The following is a 19758-nucleotide window of genomic DNA, read 5'->3' on the forward strand; positions in this document are numbered from 1 at the left end:
TGTGGGGGGGGTTGTGGTGTTATGTGTGGGGGGGTTGTGGTGTGGATGTGGGTGTTTGGGATGTGGGGGTGTGTGGGGGGAGGGCATGGTGTGGTGTGTGTGTGTGGTTGTTTGGGTATGGGGGAAGGGGATTTGTGGTGTGTGTGTGGGGGGTGTTATGTGTGTGGGGTTTGTGGTGCGTGTGGGGAAGACGTGGTGTGTATGTCGGGGTGGATGATGGGAGTGTGGGGGTGGGTGGTGTTATGTGTCAGGGGAGGGGGTTTATGGTGCGTGGGGAGAAGGGGGTTGTGGTGTGTTGGGGTGGTGTTATGTGTGGGGGGGGGGTTGTGGTGCGTGTGGGAAAGGTGTGGTGTGTATGTGGGGGTGGATGTTGGGAGTGTGGGGGTGGGTGGTGTTTGTGGAGGGGAGAGTGTTTGTGGTGTGTGGGAGGAGGGGGGTTGTGGTGTGCATGCGAGGGAATTTGTGTGTGAGGGAGATTCATGGCTGTGAACCAGCACCAAGGAGGTTTTCTTGCACCCACACCTGTGTGTGCAGCTCTCTGAAGGTCTCCAGAGGCACTGGTTTAGGGGAAGGCTCATCAGGCTGTATGGGAAGCAGTGAAAGGGTCCCCATGTGCTGGTGGGGACAGGGAATGTTTGGGTATCAAGCACAGAAGAGAGGTGGGTCAGGGCAGGTGGACGAGTGAGCGGGGTCTGGGGAGGGGCGGCCTGGCACTGGGTGAGTGGGGCGGGGCACTGGGGAGGGGTTGCCAGGCATGGGGTGAGTGGGGCGGGGCACTGGGGAGGGGTTGCCAGGCACTGGGTGTGTGGGCGGGTTCTGGGGAGAGGTTGCCAGGTTACTGTGGGATGGGATGCAGATACGTAGTGGATATGCCCTTTCTGTCTCTCTAGAGGGGGCTGCCTTTGCCCAACCTGCACATTTGAGGCAGAATTCCCAGGATCTGGAACCTGGGCGGCGGCTTCACCTCTTCCGGCAACACCCAGGACACGCCCTGTATCACCTCCCAGAGGCCCACCCCCAGCAGCGGCTCAGGAACTTTGCTTCGCAGCTCCCCCATGGCAACCCCTTCTTCCATTCCCCAGAGCTCTCCCAGTTGGATTTCAGCACCATGCACTATTTGCCATACAGGCCAGTGGGCTCCAGGGCCACATGCAGCCATCAGCCCTCTCTAGCCCAAGGCCTAGGGAATGAGCAGCACCGAAAATCTCCAGCATGTGGGCAGATGCCATCTTCTCACAGGACCTGCCCACTTCAGCACCAGGCCCGTTGCCTGGGATACAGGACTGCGGTAGTACCGAGACAGCACCACGCTGCCCCTCTTCGTCGGGGAACCAGTCATGGGAGACAGCACAACAGCAGTGCCTCAGGGGAGAGCTATCTCACAGAGCCCAGTGGGTACCTGGCTGATGGTCCGGGCAGTGACTCCAGCTCTGGACCCTGTCATGGCTCCTCCAGTGATTCTATGTTGAATTGCACAGATGTCAGCCTCCAAGGCATCCATGGCAGCTGCTCCACCTTCCGCAGCTCGCTGAGCAGTGACTATGACCCCTGGGTGTACTGTAGCTCCACTGACAATGGCCAGGAGCAGCTGCAGCCTCCAGGGGAGCCAAGGCCGAGGTCTTTGGACTTGAAGGAGACTGGCAGCACTGCATTAGCCAAGAATCAGACACTAAGTCATGTCCATTATCACCACCACAGGCACCATCACTACAGGAAAGACCTAGAGTGTCCATCTGGGAGATCAGGCCAGGAACCCAGCCAGCGTAAGCCCCGGTTTGCTGGGGCTGTGCCCAGTGCTCGGACACAAAAGAGGACTGAGAAAACGCGTCACTGCAAACAGCCTCTTGAAAGCAGCCCAGTGTCCCAGGCTGCATCTCTGTCAGGACAGCTCTCCTGTGTGCATCAGGGACCTGACCTCTCAAAGCACCTCTCCTCTTCTGCAGACGGGTCTGACTTCAGCTGGGTGGCCAGTAGGCAAGCTGGAGCAGCTGGTTCATTGTCTTTCCCGCTGTCACAGAAACATGGCTTACAAAGCCGTCACCACAGAAGGAAACGGAAGTGCCGCCCGGAGCCTGTTCTGGCTCACCTTTCAGAGGACTCAGATGTGCACAAAGACTGCAATGTTCACATTCACTATGGCCACTCCCCTGGCTACTGCTGCTCCCCAGAAGTTCAGCCACTGTTGCCAACGGCCCCTATGCCCTATTGCTCAGGCTCTCAGGTGGTTTGGAAGTGCCGAGTCCCGCCCTCCCACTTGGAGTCCCAGCAGCAGGACAAGGATCTATCAGAATGGGAGGGGAAACCCATGTATCCAGTTGATTTCTCAGGGACAGGCACCACAGAAGACAACACAAGTCTTTACCTCCCCTGCCAAACTCTGCAACACAATCAGGGTAAGTTTGTTAGTCACCTCTGCTTTTAGCAAACCTCTGAACAGTGGATTGTACAATTCAGGGTTCATATATAGACGTGTGCGTGTGTGTGTGCATGTGTGTGTGCGTGTGTGTGTGTGTGTGCGTGTGTGTGTGCGCGCGCATATAAACACCACACGTTGCCCCAAGCTACTGACAACAACTGAGAATGGATGTTTTCAGAGTTCAGACATCAGAATTATAGAAGATTAGGGTTGGAAGAGACCTCAGGAGGTCATCTAGTTCAACTGCCTGCTCAAAGTAGGACCAATTCCCAACTAAATCATCCCAGCCAGGGCTTTGTCAAGCCGGGCCTTAAAAACCTCTAAGGAAGGAGATTCCACCACCTCCCTAGGGAACCCATTCCAGTGCTTCACCGCCCTCCTAGTGAAATAGTGTTTCCTAATATCCAACCTAGACCTCCCCCACAGCAACTTGAGACCATTGCTCCTTGTTCTGACATCTGCCACCACTGAGAACAGCCGAGCTCCATCCTCTTTGGAACCCCCTTTCAGGTAGTCGAAGGCTGCTATCAAATCCCCCCTCACTCTTCTCTTCTGCAGATTAAATGAGCCCAGTTCCCTCAGCCTCTCCTCAGAAGTCATGTGCTCCAGCCCCCTGTTCATTTTGTTGCCCTCCGTTGGACTCTCTCCAATTTGTCCACATCCTTTCTGTAGTGGGGGGCCCAAAACTGGATGCAATACTCCAGATATGGCCTCACAAGTGCCGATTAGAGGGGAATAATCACTTCCCTTGATCTACTGGCCACGCTCCTACTAATGCAGCCCAATATGGGCAACAAGGGCACACTGTTAACTTATATCCAGCTTCTCGTCCACTGTAATCCCCAGGTCCTTTTCTGCAGAATTGCCGCTTAGCCAGTCGGTCCCCAGCCTATAGCAGTACATGGGATTCTTCCATCCTAAGTGAAGGACTCTGCACTTGTTCTTGTTGAACCTCATCAGATTTCTTTTGGCCCAATCCTCCAATTTGTCTAGGTCACTCAGGACCCTATCCCTACCCTCCAGCGTATTACCTCTCCACCGCAACTTAGTGTCATCCGCAAACTTGCTGAGGGTGCAATCCATCCCTTCATCCAGATAATTAATGAAGATGTTGATCAAAACCGGCCCCAGGACTGACCCTTGGGACACTCTACTTGATACCGGCTGCCAATTAGACATTGAGCTGTTGATCACTACCCGTTGAGCCCGATGATCTAGCCAGCTTTCTATCCACCTTATAGTCCATTCATCCAGCCCATACTTCTTTAACTTGCTGGCAAGAATACTGTGGGAGACTGTATCAAAAGCTTTGCTGAAGTCAAGATATACCACATCCACCGCTTTCCCCATATCCACAGTGCCAGTTATCTCATCATAGAAGGCAATCAGGTTAGTCAGGCATGACTTGCCCATGTTGACTGTTCCTGATCACCTTCCTCTCCTCCAAGTGCTTCAAAATGGATTCCTTGAGTACCTGCTCCATGATTTTGCCAGGGACTGAGGTGAGGTCTCTAGTTCCCCGGATTCTCCTTCTTCCCTTTTTTAAAGATGGGCACTATATTTGCTTTTTTCCAATCGCCCGAGACTTCCCCTGATCGCCACGAGTTTTCAAAGATAATGGCCAATGGCATTACAATATTAAAGCTCTAATTAATAGCATATATGATTAATAAATCCTTTTGCCTGTCTTATAAATCAGCTGACAGCATCCGAGCTTTTAGAAGCTGAATGCAGACAAATTCAAATTGAAATAGCATAATATTTAACAGTGAGGGAAAAAAACTGCCTGGTTGGTGGATTCTCTGTCTTTTTTTGTGTCTTCAAATCAAGACTGGATGCCTTTCTGGAAGAGATGCTTCCGACAAACACAAGTTGTTGGGCTCAAGACAGGGATAATGGCGTGAAATTCTTTGGCCTGAGTTATGCAGATGATGTAATGGTCCTGGCCTTAAACTCTGTGAGTCTATAAATTACATTCCTCCTTTCTCTGGCGACACATTCAGATTATTAATAAAAGGCTCACATTTTGCCTGACTGCAAACAGCCTCTTGAAAGGCTACACTACAAAATTTGGTCAACATAAATTATGTTGGCTTAGAGCCTCCGACTTTTGTATTGCACTTGGACATGTGCACACTTGGCTGCTTGCGTCAGTGCTGCATGTACTCACCAGAGGTGGTTGCATCAATAAGTAGGTATCACAGCATGCCCTACACTGCCATCCAGACATTTTCGCAGTTGTTTGTGGGATACCAGCTATTCATCCAGGGATTTCTGGGAATAGGGCTCAAATTCCCACAATCCCACTCTCTCCAATACAGAATGCTTATTCCATCCCATAACTTTCACTCCATTTTAAAAATTCCTACAGTTCTGCACACCACGTTTTAGTCTCTGACATCTCTCTGGCAGAAGCATGCACCCTGCACAGCTCAGCGCAATTTTCATGAGCATTGCTAATACAGGACGTATGATTCTGCTCTGTCTGCAGAACCTCAGCAGTTACTGCTGCAATTGGTGGCATTGTGAGGAAAATGAGATGCTCGAGGCCAATGGCAGGATGACAGATACAGTAAATCAGAATGTCAAGTTGTGGCTGGGGTTCATGGAGCAGCTCTGCATAGAAGCTAGGCACTTCTGGACTGGAGAATCAAGTCCTGCCTGGTGGGGTGGCACTGTCACGTAGGTTTGGGATGATGAGCAGTGGTGGCAGGACCTTGGGATGTGAAAAGCCACATTCCTGCTCTCTGGCATAGGGACTCCACAATAAGACCTGCACTGACAGTGCAACAGCAAGTGGCGGTGGTGCTTGGGAAGCTTACTCATAGACTCATAGACTTTAAGGTCAGAAGGGACCATTATGATCATCTGGTCTGACCCCCTGCATGCTGCAGGCCATAAAACCGTCCCTACCCCTTCCCTGGACTCTGCTGTTGAAGTCCCCAATCCTGTTTTAGGTGACTTCAATCGGCAGAAACCCTCCTGCTAGAGATCCCTGCCCTATGCTGCGGAGGAAGGCGAAAAACCTCCAGAGGCTCAGCCAATCTGCCCTGGAGGAAAATTCCTTCCCGACCCCAAATATGGCGATCAGTAAGACCCCGAGCATATAGGCAAGAGTCTCCAGCCTGACCCCTGTCAGCCATTATACAATTTACCTACCATTTCTTGGTTTTCCTTGACTACTATGTTTTACCATTAAACCATTCCCTCCATAAATTTATCTAACTTAATCTTAAAACCAGACAGGTCCGTCGCCCCCACCGTTTCCCTCGGAAGGCCGTTCCAATATTTCACCCCTCTGACGGTCAGAAACCTTCGTCTAATTTCAAGCCTGAACCTCCCCACGGCCAGTTTATATCCATTCGTTCTCGTGCCAGAGAATAGCCAGATTGCTATTCTGCAGCGGGCAATCAGATCAGATTTGGAAACTCCATAGCGGGGGCTGTTGTCATTCAAACGTGCAAGGTCATGAACTGTCTCCTGCTGTGCAGGCCTGTGACTCTCGGCAATGTGCAGGGAATAGTAAGTAGATGGATTTGCAGCGACGGTGTTTCTGAACTGTGGTGGGATGACAGGCAGCACACAGATCCTGGCCAGTGACTCTGTAAACGGAAAAGACTACTTTTGCATGGTTACACAAGTGTTAGTGGATCACCAGGAATGCTTCACTGATGTCCATGTGGGCTAGTCAGGGAAGGTGCCTGACACTTGAAGAATCATAGAATATCAGGGTTGGAAGGGACCTCAGGAGGTCATCTAGTCCAACCCTCTGCTCAAAGCAGGACGAATCCCCAGACAGATTTTTGCCCCAGATCCCTAAATGGCCCCCTCAAGGATTGAACTCACAACCCTGGGTTTAGGAGGCCAATGCTCAAACCACTAAGCTATCCCTCCCCAGGACTGTTCAGAAACTTGCAAGCAGGGACATTCTTCCTCAACTGATTCATTCACATTAGCAATATTGAAATACCCACAGTGATTCTGGAGGACCAAGCATATCCCTTGCTCCCCCTGACTCATGAAACTATACACTTGCCAGCTCCACAGAACCAAGGAAAGATTCGACTCCTGGCTGAGCAGGTGCAGGATGACCATTGGATATGCATTTGGGAGACTCCAAACTCGCTGGTGATGTTTAATGCCTAGATTGGATCTCAGCAAGGCGAACATTCCTATGATTGTTGCAGTGCGCTGTGCATTATATAATACGATCATGAGGTAACGGGGGAAAGGCTACTGGCAGGGCGGCATGAGGTGGACCAGCTGTTTGCTGAATTTGAACAGCCAGACTAGTAGAAAAACCAACTATGGAGCCATAAGGTTGAGGGAGGCCTTAAAAGAACTTTATAACAGTCAGCCATAGAAATGTTGTGTGATGCTTTTGGGAAATGTTGTGCCTTCGTGTGTATAGACCTTAAATATGGGTGGGATCTTGACTCCCGTTGTGAATTCGGTAATGTAGCATGTCTGCTTGGTGTAAACTGGACTCTGAGTTTCAGAAAATAAAACTTTATTGTGTGCAAATAAACAGAAAATGAAGCTAAAGTGCAAAGAAACAAGTTAGAAACACTGAAGCAGTTCTGGAAGTGGGTGACCCATAGTTATAAAAGCTTAGTAAAATAATAAACATACATATTTACATATTAAAAACATTTTCAAATGTTTCTTTCATGGTAAACACATGTACTGCACTGTTCTTGTTGGCTGATCCTGCAGTTGTCACAGGTCAGTGTCGGTATAGTCATGGTTCTCCTAGTTCCGCCTTGCCTGGAGTGCTGGGGGTATGGATTCACTCCGTGCTGCCACCTGTTACGCTTGGGGCTATACAGAGCAATGCCATGGAGTTGCCATGGATTGGAGCGGGTCTTTGGACAGACTGTTGCTTGGGAGGTTTAGATGCTGGATGTTCCTGGGGTATGAGAATATGGAACGTGCAGGGTGGTTTCAGTTGATATCTCTTGCTCCTGAGGAGGACAAAAGCCCAGAGAATACAGCTGCTACTGGCGTCCCAAGGCTGCACTGGCCCATATACCACTATACTGTTTATTGCTCTGTTGCCAGCTGAATTTATCGCAGAGTGGCATGGGGATGTCTCCTATCCCGGGGAAGAAACAAGACTGCCATCCATAGAAACCTTCCAGAGAGGATTGCAGAGTATCTCCATGAAAGTTTCACTGAGGTTATTCGAATGGATAAAAGGGACAATTCCCTGTTCAAACAAAGTACTGAGCATGAGAAGAATTGTGGCCCCCTGTTAGCCCAGACAGCCAAAGTGAACACCACCTTTCTTCTAGCACTAACCGAGCAGGACCCTGATCTGTGTGGACTGTGGAATTTGGCCTGCTGCACTAATCTATTTGAATTTATTGCCTAACATGCACTAGTTGATTAAAGTGGCAAGTTGATGATTCTATGAACTAGATATTAATTGCAAAGCATTAACCTGAATTGGATTCCCAGTGCTGGTTTTAAAAGTAAAGTGAGGAATCCAAAGTCTCTCTTTGCTCTCTAAACATGTGGATGGGGTGGGCACCACTTTAAAATAGGGACAAAGGGAGGGGAGGTTTTGGACAATGAATAGGGAAACAAAGATGCCTGTGAGGAACAGATTTTAAATTTTTATTGAAGTTAATGTTAAAATTATATAATACACAGGTTGAGAAAAGAGTATCTGTACATCTGGGTATAGTGCTTAGATTATCCACAAAAACAAAGTTTGTTTTTAAAAGTCATAAGATACATATAGTACATAATCAGCAATAACCCAGATTTAGGTGAATACATTTAACAATACAGTTTAGATATTAGCATCCAAGTATTCGGGTCCATCACTCATGAAAAGTTGTACAGAGATGTGGTTGTGGGAAGCAAAATATATCAATGAGTGAAGATTGTCCCTCAGTAATTGAGAATTTAGGGTAGATTGTCCATTTAGAAAATACAATCTATCAAGGAAGTATTTCAGTTACTTTCCTTACTGTGCTTCTCATCGGCACTCCAGCTCATCCCTCCTGGTATTGCCAGTGTCTGGTGATGTGTTCTATGTAGATGTCCCTCGACCACCTGATGCTGTCTGACACCATGAGTTGCCGCATCAGCCAAACATAGCATTGACCGATACGCATTCTCTCAACACTCGCTCGTTACTGGGGTCCAATGTGCCCAAGACTCTGATGATCAGCATGTGTGTCTGAACCTGGTAACTCATAGCTCTCAAGGTGTCTGCCAGAAGGGCGTATTTCTCCATCTTTCAAGCTCGGGCATCATGGAAGGCCGGGGTGCTGTTCTCGAAGGGCACTGTGACATCTACCATGATGATCTTCTTCCGGTCCTTGTTGGTGATGACGATGTCCGGTTGCAGTTGGCTGACCATTCCGGGGTGGTGGAGTTCACAGCAACCTTCCCCATGGGTGGCAAGATGGCTCTGGCCAGGTGATTGTGGATGGCATTGTGTTGCAGCTGCCAGGCTCTGGAATGGGGCTTGCAGCTACACAGGACGTGGGGTAGTGTCTCATTGGCGTAGCCGTACTTCCTGCATCGCTTGTCCCGATTCCCATGGCGGACAGTTCCGTTCAGCGGAACACAGTTGAGCCAGGCCCTGTGGATGAACCTCCAGTCGGCAAAGCGGGTGAAGCTGCCCCCGGGGAGGAAGTGGTTGTTGGCATCCCACTTGCACGTCATCTCGAACACCTTGCCCTGAACCGGATTCCACTTCAGTTTTTCCACATACTGACAGTGGATGGCATCCTTCAGGGTCCTCTCTAGCATGGTTCTGGCTCTTGGAGTGACGATTGTGTGGTCCGTGTTCTTCATCTGTGGCACCAGGACTCCCAGCTCCTGGCATTCCTCGCACCATGTCCAGCGGCAGCCGATATGCTTTTCCAGTCGTCGTGTAGCGTTGTGGGCACGAGTCCAGAGTGAAGCAAAGTCTCCCCGTCTCTTCCAATTTCACCTTCCAGGGAGCTGCTAAGGTAGGTGGCGATGGCGACATCTTGGTTGGAGGGAGTCCTGGCAATTTGCTTCTTGATAACATCCTGCATGGCACTTTCTGCAATGTTCCTCACCATGGCGTCCGGGCACATCAGAAGGCAGAAGGTGTAAATGATCACTGCAGTGTCGCACAGATCACCCATTTGCGGGACACTGGCACCACCCTGCCTGTGTGAGATGTACACCAGTTTATTGCTGGCTCTCTGGGAAGAAACATCCACTTCTTCACTAGCTGCCTGATGGTGTTGTCTGCCTTGTTCAGAGGTACCTTCGGCACGGCTGATCCCCTCAGGACGAATGAGATACAGGTGATCAGGAAGGTGTTCAAGGCATTGATCTTCTGCCATGGTGCCAGTAGGGAGGAGTCGATCCTGGCCACATCTTGTAGCATCTCCGCAATGGTATCCTCAGGTGTCTGCTGGACGCGGAAACCCATGGGTGTGCCAAGATGTTGGTATGCTTGCCCGTCCTTGGGGAAGATCATGGGTTCACCCTGGATATGAAACAGCGTCACCTGGACTGAGTCCGTTCTACTGCCATCGATATGCAGGGTTGCGCACTTCATACACTCAGCTGAGTTCCCTTTCTCTTCCTCACCTGGCTCCTCTGTTCTTGCCTGGTGGGATTGGCTTGATTTCGGCGGAGTTTTGAACAGCTCCTTGCTGGCAGTATGGTTTGCATCCCCCTCTGTGCCCCCTCCTTCTCACTGGGCATTGAAGGTTTTTCTGCGCCCAGTTCTAACAATGCGTCCACAATCACATTCAGAGTGCTGGTAGGGTCCTCGCCAAGTATGGCATACTGTTCATTGTAGAAGCAGCAAGTCTGCAGAGTGGCCCCAGATTTGTTGTTGCCCTTCCTTGCTTTCTGATATGCCTGCTGAAGTTTCTTGGCTTTCATCTGGCACTGCTGCTCATTCCTTTGGTGCCAAGTCTGGCATCCCCTGTGCAATGTGCATACAGATGTCTATATTCCTTTGGCTGTTCCTTAACGGCTTACACAGCCTCTTCTCCCCACAGGCCAAGGAGATCCAGGACTTGTAGGCAGGAGCATGTCTATGTATAGCTCTGTCTGGGCTGAGCTGGCATGGTGAGATGCTTTCAAACGTGGGCTAGTAGGTGTGCTTTCCAAGGCAGGCAACCAGAAAAAGGCATTTTGAAACATGCTGAGGTTTTTAAAGGGGGAAGGTGGGGTTCTGGTATTTGTGGTCCCTGGGCAGCCAAGTGCAAAATTGTGACTATAGTGACCACTCTTGTGGGGACAGGAGCATTGTGGGACAGCTACTGGAGCACTGTTAAGATCAACACAGGAATCCTGCCGTTGCCATAGTGAGTGGTTACACTGAAGCACCTGGGCCATCCCTTGATGCAACTGCTCCCTAGTTGCTCATAGGAACAATGGCTGTGTCAGCAGAATCGTCCTTGTCCTTCTACCATGTATGCTGCGATGTGGAGGATGTGGTATATTCACATTTTGCAGTAAGTTGTGCAAATACCCATCTGACACATTGAGATCCATGATACCATGATTTCTTGACACCTTAAAAAACTGCTTCTTGGAGAAGCTAGGCCTGGAACCCACAAGAGGAGAGGCAATTCTTGATTTAGTCCTAAGTGCAGCACACGATCTGGTCCAAGAGGTGAATATACACCTCTACCCCGATATAACGCTGTCCTTGGGAGCCAAAAAATCTTACCACATTATAGGTGAAACCACGTTATATCGAACTTGCTTTGATCCGCCGGAGTGCGCAGCCTCTCTTCCCCCTCCCCCCCCAGAGCACTGCTTTACCGCGTTATATCCAAATTCTTGTTATATCAAGATAGAGGTGTAGCTGGACCGCTTGGTAATAGTGACCATAATATAATTAAATTTAACATCCCTCTGGCAGAGAAAACACCACAGCGGCCCAACACTGTAGCATTTAATTTCAGAAAGGGGGACTACACAAAAATGAGGAATTTAGTTAAACAGAAATTAAAAGGTACAGCGCAAAAAGTGAAATCCCTGAAAGCTACGTGGAAACTTTTTAAAGACACAATAATAGAAGCTCATCTTAAATGTATACCCCAAATTAAAAAACATTGTAAAAGAACCAAAAAAGTGCCACCATGGCTAAACAACAACGTAAAAGAAGCAGTGAGATGCAAAAAGGCATACTTTAAAAAGTGGAAGTTAAATCCTAGTGAGGAAAATAGAAAGGAGCATCAACTCTGGCAAATGAAGTGTAAAAATATAATTAGGAAGGCCAAAAACGAATTTGAAGAACAGCTAGCCAAAGACTCAAAAAGTAATAGCAAAATTGTTGGAATTTCTAAAGATTACAGATGACAATTTCTTTACTCAAAAAGTGTTGCAGACAACATGGGGGAATTCTTTATCAGACCTTGTCATAACAAATAAAGAGGAACTGATCACAGAACTTAAAATTAATGGTAGCTTAGGTACAAGTGATCATGACTTGATCACATTTATAATGTGCAAACAGAATAAAGTCCAGACTAGTAAGTATAGATACTTGATGCTTGAATAGGGCTAGTTTCACAAAGCTGAAAAGAATTATGAGCCAACTCAGCTGGGAGGAAGAATTTAATCAGAAAACTGTGAATGATAATTGGGAATAATTTAAGAACACCTTCTTAGATGCTCACAAAGCCACACTTCCGCAACTGAGGAAGAAGGCTGTGCTGGTTATAAAACCCGATCTAGTTTAGAGTGTGTCACAGAGTGGGAGGGAGTCAGGGCTCTGCACCCTCCAGCCAGTAAAATGGAAGGTTTATTAGACGACAGGAACACAGTCCCAAACAGAGCTTGTAGGTACAACCAGGACCCCTCAGTCAGGTCCCTCTGGGGAGCGTGGGGGGCAGGGAACTTAGACCCCAGCCTTGGGGTTCCCTCTGTTTCCCCAGACCGCTCCAAACTGAAACCCCCTCCAACAGTCTCACCCAGCCGTTCCCCGGCTCTTCTTCCAGCCTTTGTCCAGTTTCCCGGCTCAGGTTACAGGCTCAGGTATCATCCCTCAAGTGAAGTCACCCCCTGCTCTCCCATCCCCAATGCAGACAGTCCCGGTAAAACTCTGCAACATCCCCAGGTCAATCCGCCCCACTCCCTGCTCCGTCACAGAGGGGAAACAAATTACACACACACACACACATGTTGATAATAATTAATATAAATCAGAAGTTGGGAAGTGTAGAAAATTAATAAGGGAAGTAGGGGAAGAAATCAATCTATGAGCAGCAGAGTTAAAAAGAGTTGTTTAAATATTTTAGGAACAAAAAGAATCCTGACAATGGTATTGGTCCATTACTCAATGGAAATGGCAGGATTGTCAATAATAAGGCAGAAGAGTCTGAAATGTTCAATAAATGTTTCTGTTTTGTATTTGGAGAAAAAGCAGATGATATAGTCGCATTATATGATGCTGATAACACTCTCCATTCCACTAGTAGCTCTGGAGGATGTTACACAGAAGCTACCAAAGTTAGATATTTTTAAATCAGTAGGTCCAGATAATTGGCAAACATTAAATGGATTAAAAACTGGCTAACTGAGAAGTCTCAAAAGAACAGCGAACAGTGAACCAGCAAGCAAGCATGCCTCCAGGGAGGGGTCCTGCAGAGATCGGTTCTTGACCCCACATTATTTAACATTTTAATCAATGACCTGGAAGAAAACATAAATTGATAAAGTTTGCTAATGACTCTGATAAAGTTTGCCAGTAACACAAAAATTGGGGGCATTGTAAACGATGAAGAGGACAGGTCACTGATACGGAGTGATCTGGAAAGCTTGATAACCTGGGCACAAGCAAACAATATGCGTTTTAATATGGCTAAATATGAATGTATACATCTAGGAACAAAGAACGTAGGCCATTTACATGATGGGGGGGGCTCTATCCTGGGAAACAGTGACTCTGAAGGAGATTTGGGGATTGTGGTAGTCAGCTGAACATGAGCTTACAGTGGGATGCTGTGGCTAAAAGAGCTAATGTGACCCTGGGATGCATAAATGGGAATCCTGAGTAGGAGTAGAGAGGTTATTTTACATCTGTATTTGGCACTGGTACGACCACTGCTGGAATACTGTATCCCCTTCTGGTGCCCACAATTCAAGAAGGATGTTGATAAATTTGAGAGGGTTCAGAGAAGAGCCACAAGAAGATTAAAGGATTTGACAACATGCCTTATATCAATAAACTCAAAATGCTCCATCTATTTAGCTTAACAAAGGAAGGTTAAGGGTTGACTTGATTACAATCTATAAGTATCTACATGGGGAATAAATATTTAATAACAGGCTCTTCTAGAAGAGAAAGGCATAATATAATCCAATGGCTGGATGTTGAAGATAAACAAATTCAGATTGGAAATAAAATATAATTTTTTGACAGTGAAGGTAATTAACCACTGGAACAATTTACCAAGTGTCCTGGTGGATTCTCTGTCACTGACCATTTTTAAATTAGGATTAGATGTTTTTCTCAAAGATTGGCTCTAGGAATCATTTTGGGTAAGTTCTCTAGCCCGTGCCATACAGAAAGTCAGACTAGATGATCACAATGATCCCTTCTGGCCTTGGAACCTATTAATCTTTTGCTCTAACACCCATTGGAAACCTTCTCTTTACATATCATCATTCTGGGAACCTCATAACATCAGAGGAATGGGTCAGAGGAATCCTAATGTTTGGTTATGTGATCCAGTTTTACACTCCACCTACCTTCCTCATCCATTCTCAGTACACCCATATTTGGATCACAGGCTCATCAAGGCGAGGTCTCATCAGGATATGCAGAATTACATCCAGACCATTCTTAATCTCTTCAGTACCCTGAGCCTAAAGGTAAACGCAGAAAAGGCTGCCCTTAGTACCATCCCAATGGGCAGAATTTAGCAGAGCCCTGATGGACTATTTAGCTCAGCCCAGTTTCCAGATGATGACAAGTCTGATCGCACAGTTGCAGAAGGTGCCTCAGACAACATCAAGCATTTGTTTCACCTTGTTAGGACACATGGCCTCTAGCATCTTTGTAGCATTGCATGCCAGACTTCACCTAAAATGTATGCAGAACTGGTTGAAGTCAGTCTACATTCCAAACCAACACAAATTGGCTAGGTTCCTAACAATCCCACAGAAGATTCTACTCTGACTCAGTTGGTAGAAAGCCCCCCCTCAGCATAGGTACAGGAGTCCCTCGCTTCCTGCTCCTTTCAATGGAGATGATAGTTATAGATGCTGCTCTTTGGGTTAGGGAGCCCACCTGGAACATCATTTAGTGCAGGCAAATGCCTCAAGAGTCTCAACTCCACATAAATACTGTGGAGCTCAGAACAATCCAAAACACCTTCAAGGAGTTCTTACCATTCATGTGGGGTTGTTCCATTCAGATCATGATAGGCAATACAACTTCCATGGTCTGTGTAAACAGGCAGGGAGGGGATTTGTCAGCCCTGTGCAGAGAAGCAGTGCAACACTGGAACTTGTGTATTCAGCATCACATTACAGTCACAGCTATCCATTCACCAGGAGTACAGAACAGACTGGCAGATAGATCTGAGCGAGAATTCCTTGACAGACCATGAACGGGAAATAAAGTATTCAATGATTCAGTTCATCTTCAAGAGGTGAGATCTCTCCTCAATTGACTTGTTTGCAATGCACGAGGGCAAGAAATGTCCAACTTTCTAGTCCATATGGGGACTCAGTGTGGGGTCCCTAGGGGCTGCACTGCTCATCTCATGTTCAGATGCTCAGATACATATATTCCCACCAGTTCCTTTGAGCTCCAGAAAGTCAGGCAGGATGCAGCAAAGATTATCTTGATAGTTCCAGTATGACCAAGACAGTATTGCTTCCCACAACTCATATGTCATTCGAGTTGCCACCAATACTTCTACCATTAAACCCAGACTTAGTATCTTAGAACAACTATCTAATCCAACATCCCAACTTACACACCCTCCATGAAACTGCATGGGCTTTGGATAGATGTCAGAAGTAGAAAAAGTGAATGTTCTTCTGAACTACATAACATACTAATCAATAGTGGGAAAGTCTTCACTAAAAAGACTTAGTAATTCAAAGTGGAGAATATTTGTCGTTTGGTGTGAACATCACCTAATGCCTTTGGATGCCAAAATTCCTTTGATCTTGGAGTATATGCTGTTCCTGAAGAACACAGGTGTCTCAATCAGTTATTTCAGGTCTTATTTCCCGTTCATGGTCTGTCAAGGCATTCTTGCTCAGATCTATCTGCCAGTCTGTTCTGTACTCCTGGTGAATGGATAGCTGTGACTGTAATGTGATGCTGAATGCACAAGCTGCTGTTAGTGCCACCAACCAGCTGTAGAGGAATACACTGTGTTTTCCCATCCTACCACTACCAGATTTTTAAAAGTGAGAGTATTTCCTCCATGCGGGAACCCCTGGGGTTTAAATGGAGTCTTAGCAGGCCTTAGGGGTCCCTGTTTTAAACCTTTGACTACATGCTATTTACAGCACTTATCCGTGAAAACATCCTTCCTCATCGCAATAACATCTGCAATGAGGTAGGTGAACTAGGTGCTCAGATGGCGGACCCCCAGTGTGCATTTTTTGTCCAGATCAGGTATTGCAGAGACCATATCCAAAGTTCATTCCAAAAACCGTGTCTAAGTTGCATCTAAATCAGGTCATCCATGTGCCCATATTTTTTTCAGACCCCCCATACTAACCGTGGTGAAGCCAAGTTACACACTTAAGACATTAAAAGGCCCTTAGCATTTTATTTTCAGAGGACCAGACCCTTTTGGTCTTCTCCAAGACTGTTTGTTTTCTGTGCTGAAAGGATGAAGGGAAACCCCATATCAACAGAGAGGCTGACAAAATGAGCTTTATAATGTATCAATTTGTGCTACAAGGTAGTCAAATTATAATGACCAAATAATAGGGCCCATTCCATGAGAGTTCTGGCAGCTTTAGATGCTTCCTTATAAAATGTCCCCATTGCAGACATTTGTAAAGCTACCACCTGGGGATCCACACATACCTAGACACTGTGCTGTGACAGAGGCATCTAGACTTTCAGTAAAGGTCTCTGTTTGGTTAAGACTCCAAGCTCCCACCTTCTTATTCAGATCATTGCTTGGGAGTCATCATGAGTGGAATATACATAGGGACAATCACTTGAGAAGAAAGGGAAGTTACTTACCTGAACAGTAACTGGAGTTCTTTGGGATGTGTTGTTTCATATGTCTAGTCCATGACCCTCCCTCCTTCCCTTCTGCTTCAACGTCCTATTACACCTTCCAGGTCTGCAGTAGAGAGGGGACTGAAATGGCAGTTGGTCCAGCTCCACCCTTTATGCCCTCGGTACGGGGCATGAGGGTGTTCAGGGCACCTGCATAGACCAACAGACACAACTAGCAAAAATCTCCAATCGAGAGCACATGGATGCATACACATCTTGAGGGGAATACATATGTGAACAACACAGCTCGAAGAACTTCAGTTACTGCCCAGCAAGTCGATTCTCTTTCTTCTAAGTATCTCCAATATTCCCGAATACTAAAGAGCACCACCTCTTCCTTCTGATCTGGACAGTCTGGATGGCCATTTCCCAAACTGCCTGAGGTGTCTCCAGTCTCGTTTTCAGCTCTCTGCTGTTCAAAGGTGTCTGGTATATGGCACAGGTAGAAGGCACAGACTTGCTTTTTATTAGTCAGTTTCAGGCTCACTAGAAATTCTCTGCTGAACAGCGCAATCAGGACATGATCGTGCTCAGCATTAGCCGCTGCGAGGGTGTCTCTACAATCAATCCTCTACAGCCAAAACAGTCCTGCTTGAAACAGGACGACGGTAATGCAAACAAGGTACGTTTTAGTTCATGCTAGCAGGGTCTACATGGGGGCAGTTACAGCACAACATTTTGGTGTGCACTGCAATTCACACCCCCATAGTCCACACTGTGGGGCTGTGTAGACAAGCCCTTGTATGCCATTTGCAATTACATGAACTCCCTGAGTCCCTCTAGCACTTCATGGTGACATCCCTGGTGCTCTTCTGGAGACAGGGAAATGCCAAATGGCCTTCCCAGCCGTCTATATCTGCCTAAAGGAGTCCAGATGTTTGTCACACGTTTCACCTGCCAGAAGCCATCTGTGGTGTCTGACTAGAACAGCTCCATTGTGAGGCTGGGCAGGATCCCTCCAGTGGCTGAGAAAGTACAATGGGAGAGTTTTGGAGCTTCACTGAGGGGTATGGGGTGAATACCAGAGTTTGTCTAGTGTTTTAATAGCTACTGGACTGCTGTCCAATCTGTCAATCATTTAACTTTCTTTTAGACTCCACAAAGTTGTCAAGCTGGTTTTTAAGTTCTTCCTTCATAGGAACTGCTACTCTGTGTGGTGCATGTAGCAGTTTCATTTTAGGGCTGATTTCCAAGTGATATTCTCTGGGAAGGAATCCAAGACCTTTACAAAAATCCCCATATTGATTATTTGCTCCTTTATTACATGCTGGAACTGTCTGCTACCTTGTAGATCATTACATCGTCCATCGCTTCCAACAGCCGCAGCTTGTCACTTGATTCTGACCAAAGCAGAAGCACCTATGGTGTTTCAGTTATTTCCTGGTCTAGTTTGTGAAGCTGGACTGTGTGTGGACACTTCTCTGTCCTGGGGCGACACTAATGGGACACGGGAGAATGTTAGCCTTGCAGCTGCTTCAGCGTTTGTCCACGAGGCCGTAGAATGCTTGCTTCACAGACAGACCCATGCACTGGCATTGCAGATGGGCATGGAATGCCAAAGTGACTCAGGGCCTCTGGTCAGCAACAAAGTAGAATTTGATAAGTAAAATCTCTGACTCCACATTGCGAGCTGCATTTAAATATTGCATACAAGAAACAATCTGCAGTGCTTAACAACAGGTTTTATTGGTCCTGCAAAACTCAGGAACACTGCTGCCTATTTTTAAGCACTACCTACTGGCACCTCATCTATTATCTATTTATGTACATATATGCAGAGACAGAGCACTCCTTTTGCATTGCAACTGTTTGGGATTAATTTTCCCAAATCTAGTAGCTGCTTTTTTCACGCTAAATTTCTTTGCTTATTTTCTGCCTGTATTTTGTCTGGTCCCATTTCCAAAGCAGTGAAGTATTTGCAGACACTGAATTTGCTGTGACAGGTTTCACAACCTTTTGTATTTACCTTCCACAAATATTAGGACAAGTAACTGTTTCCTTTCATTCTCAATAAATGTGGGGCAAGGAGAACGTTGTAAAGACTCGGACAGATGTGCACTTGTTCTGGACATACTTGTGTATCCATTATGAGAGCACCTTGTGGGATGGTCTAGGTTGGATATTAGGAAAAACTATTTCACTAGGAGGATGCTGAAGCACTGGAATGGGTTACCTAGGGAGGTGGTGGAATCTCCATCCTTAGAGGTTTTTAAGGCCCGGCTTGACAAAGCCCTGTCTGGGATGATTTAGTTGGGGATTGGTCCTGCTTTGAGCAGGGGGTTGGACTAGATGACCTCCTGAGGTCCCTTCCAATCCTAATCTTCTTTATGATTCTATGATTTGCAAGTCACTCAGTGATGGGGGAGAAACAATCCCATGTGATTTATGTGCCTAGTCACACAGCAGAGATAGTGAATATTTGAAGCAATAGTCCTGGCAAATAGTCTGTGAGCAGACTGTAGGCAGAAACATGTCTATGTAAACCATGCAGTGCCTGGATAATTCAGAGAGAAATGGGCACTTGTCAGGCCCTACCACTACCTCAGCAGAGCACCCAAGCCTGGAGTTCATACTCAAACTCTGCCTCTGCAGGGGCTTGACTTCATTGTCAACTCAGAAACAATTACACAACTTTCCATGTAGCTTTCCCCCAGTACATTCTTGACACACAACACACCCGCTTGCATCCACACACAAAGAACTTGTATACTCCTTGTACTGCAGTCAAGTTTACTCTGCTGTACAGCCCAAGGCATGGAGGGTGTGGTCAGGGGCACTCTGGGTATACAAATAATTGTTATTGTCAATCACTAATAATTCAAAAATGGCTCAATGTATTTTACTCCAAATTAAAACAAACTCAGCCTCCCTAAAACACCAACAACCGAAACCCCTTTGGTGCTGGCACAAAGCCCGGAAAGTGTCACATCCAGGGTAAGTGGTTTCAGAAAGTTCTGAGCGAACCAACAGAGGGTCCTGTGGCACCTTTAAGACTAACAGAAGTATTGGGAGCATAAGCTTTCGTGGGTAAGAACCTCACTTCTTCAGATGCAAGTCTTGCATCTGAAGAAGTGAGGTTCTTACCCACGAAAGCTTATGCTCCCAATACTTCTGTTAGTCT

At 46.9% G+C, this 19758-nt stretch overlaps 1 protein-coding gene across 2 annotated transcripts in view; it reads left to right on the forward strand.

The window, feature by feature from the left end:
* RNF43 (ring finger protein 43) overlaps nucleotides 1-19758 on the forward strand; it is a 118743-nt gene that overhangs the window by 96693 nt on the left and 2292 nt on the right. For both annotated transcript variants that reach the window (XR_004643445.1, XM_034752784.1), the window contains exon 8: nucleotides 891-2393. Coding sequence is in view for 1 of the 2 variants with exons in the window: in XM_034752784.1 (XP_034608675.1) it covers nucleotides 891-2393 (1503 nt within the window). In the remaining variant the exon portion in view is untranslated. The remainder of the gene's footprint in view (nucleotides 1-890; nucleotides 2394-19758) is intronic.

Source organism: Trachemys scripta, chromosome 18 (genome assembly GCF_013100865.1).
Source record: "Trachemys scripta elegans isolate TJP31775 chromosome 18, CAS_Tse_1.0, whole genome shotgun sequence".
Taxonomy (NCBI): domain Eukaryota; kingdom Metazoa; phylum Chordata; order Testudines; family Emydidae; genus Trachemys; species Trachemys scripta.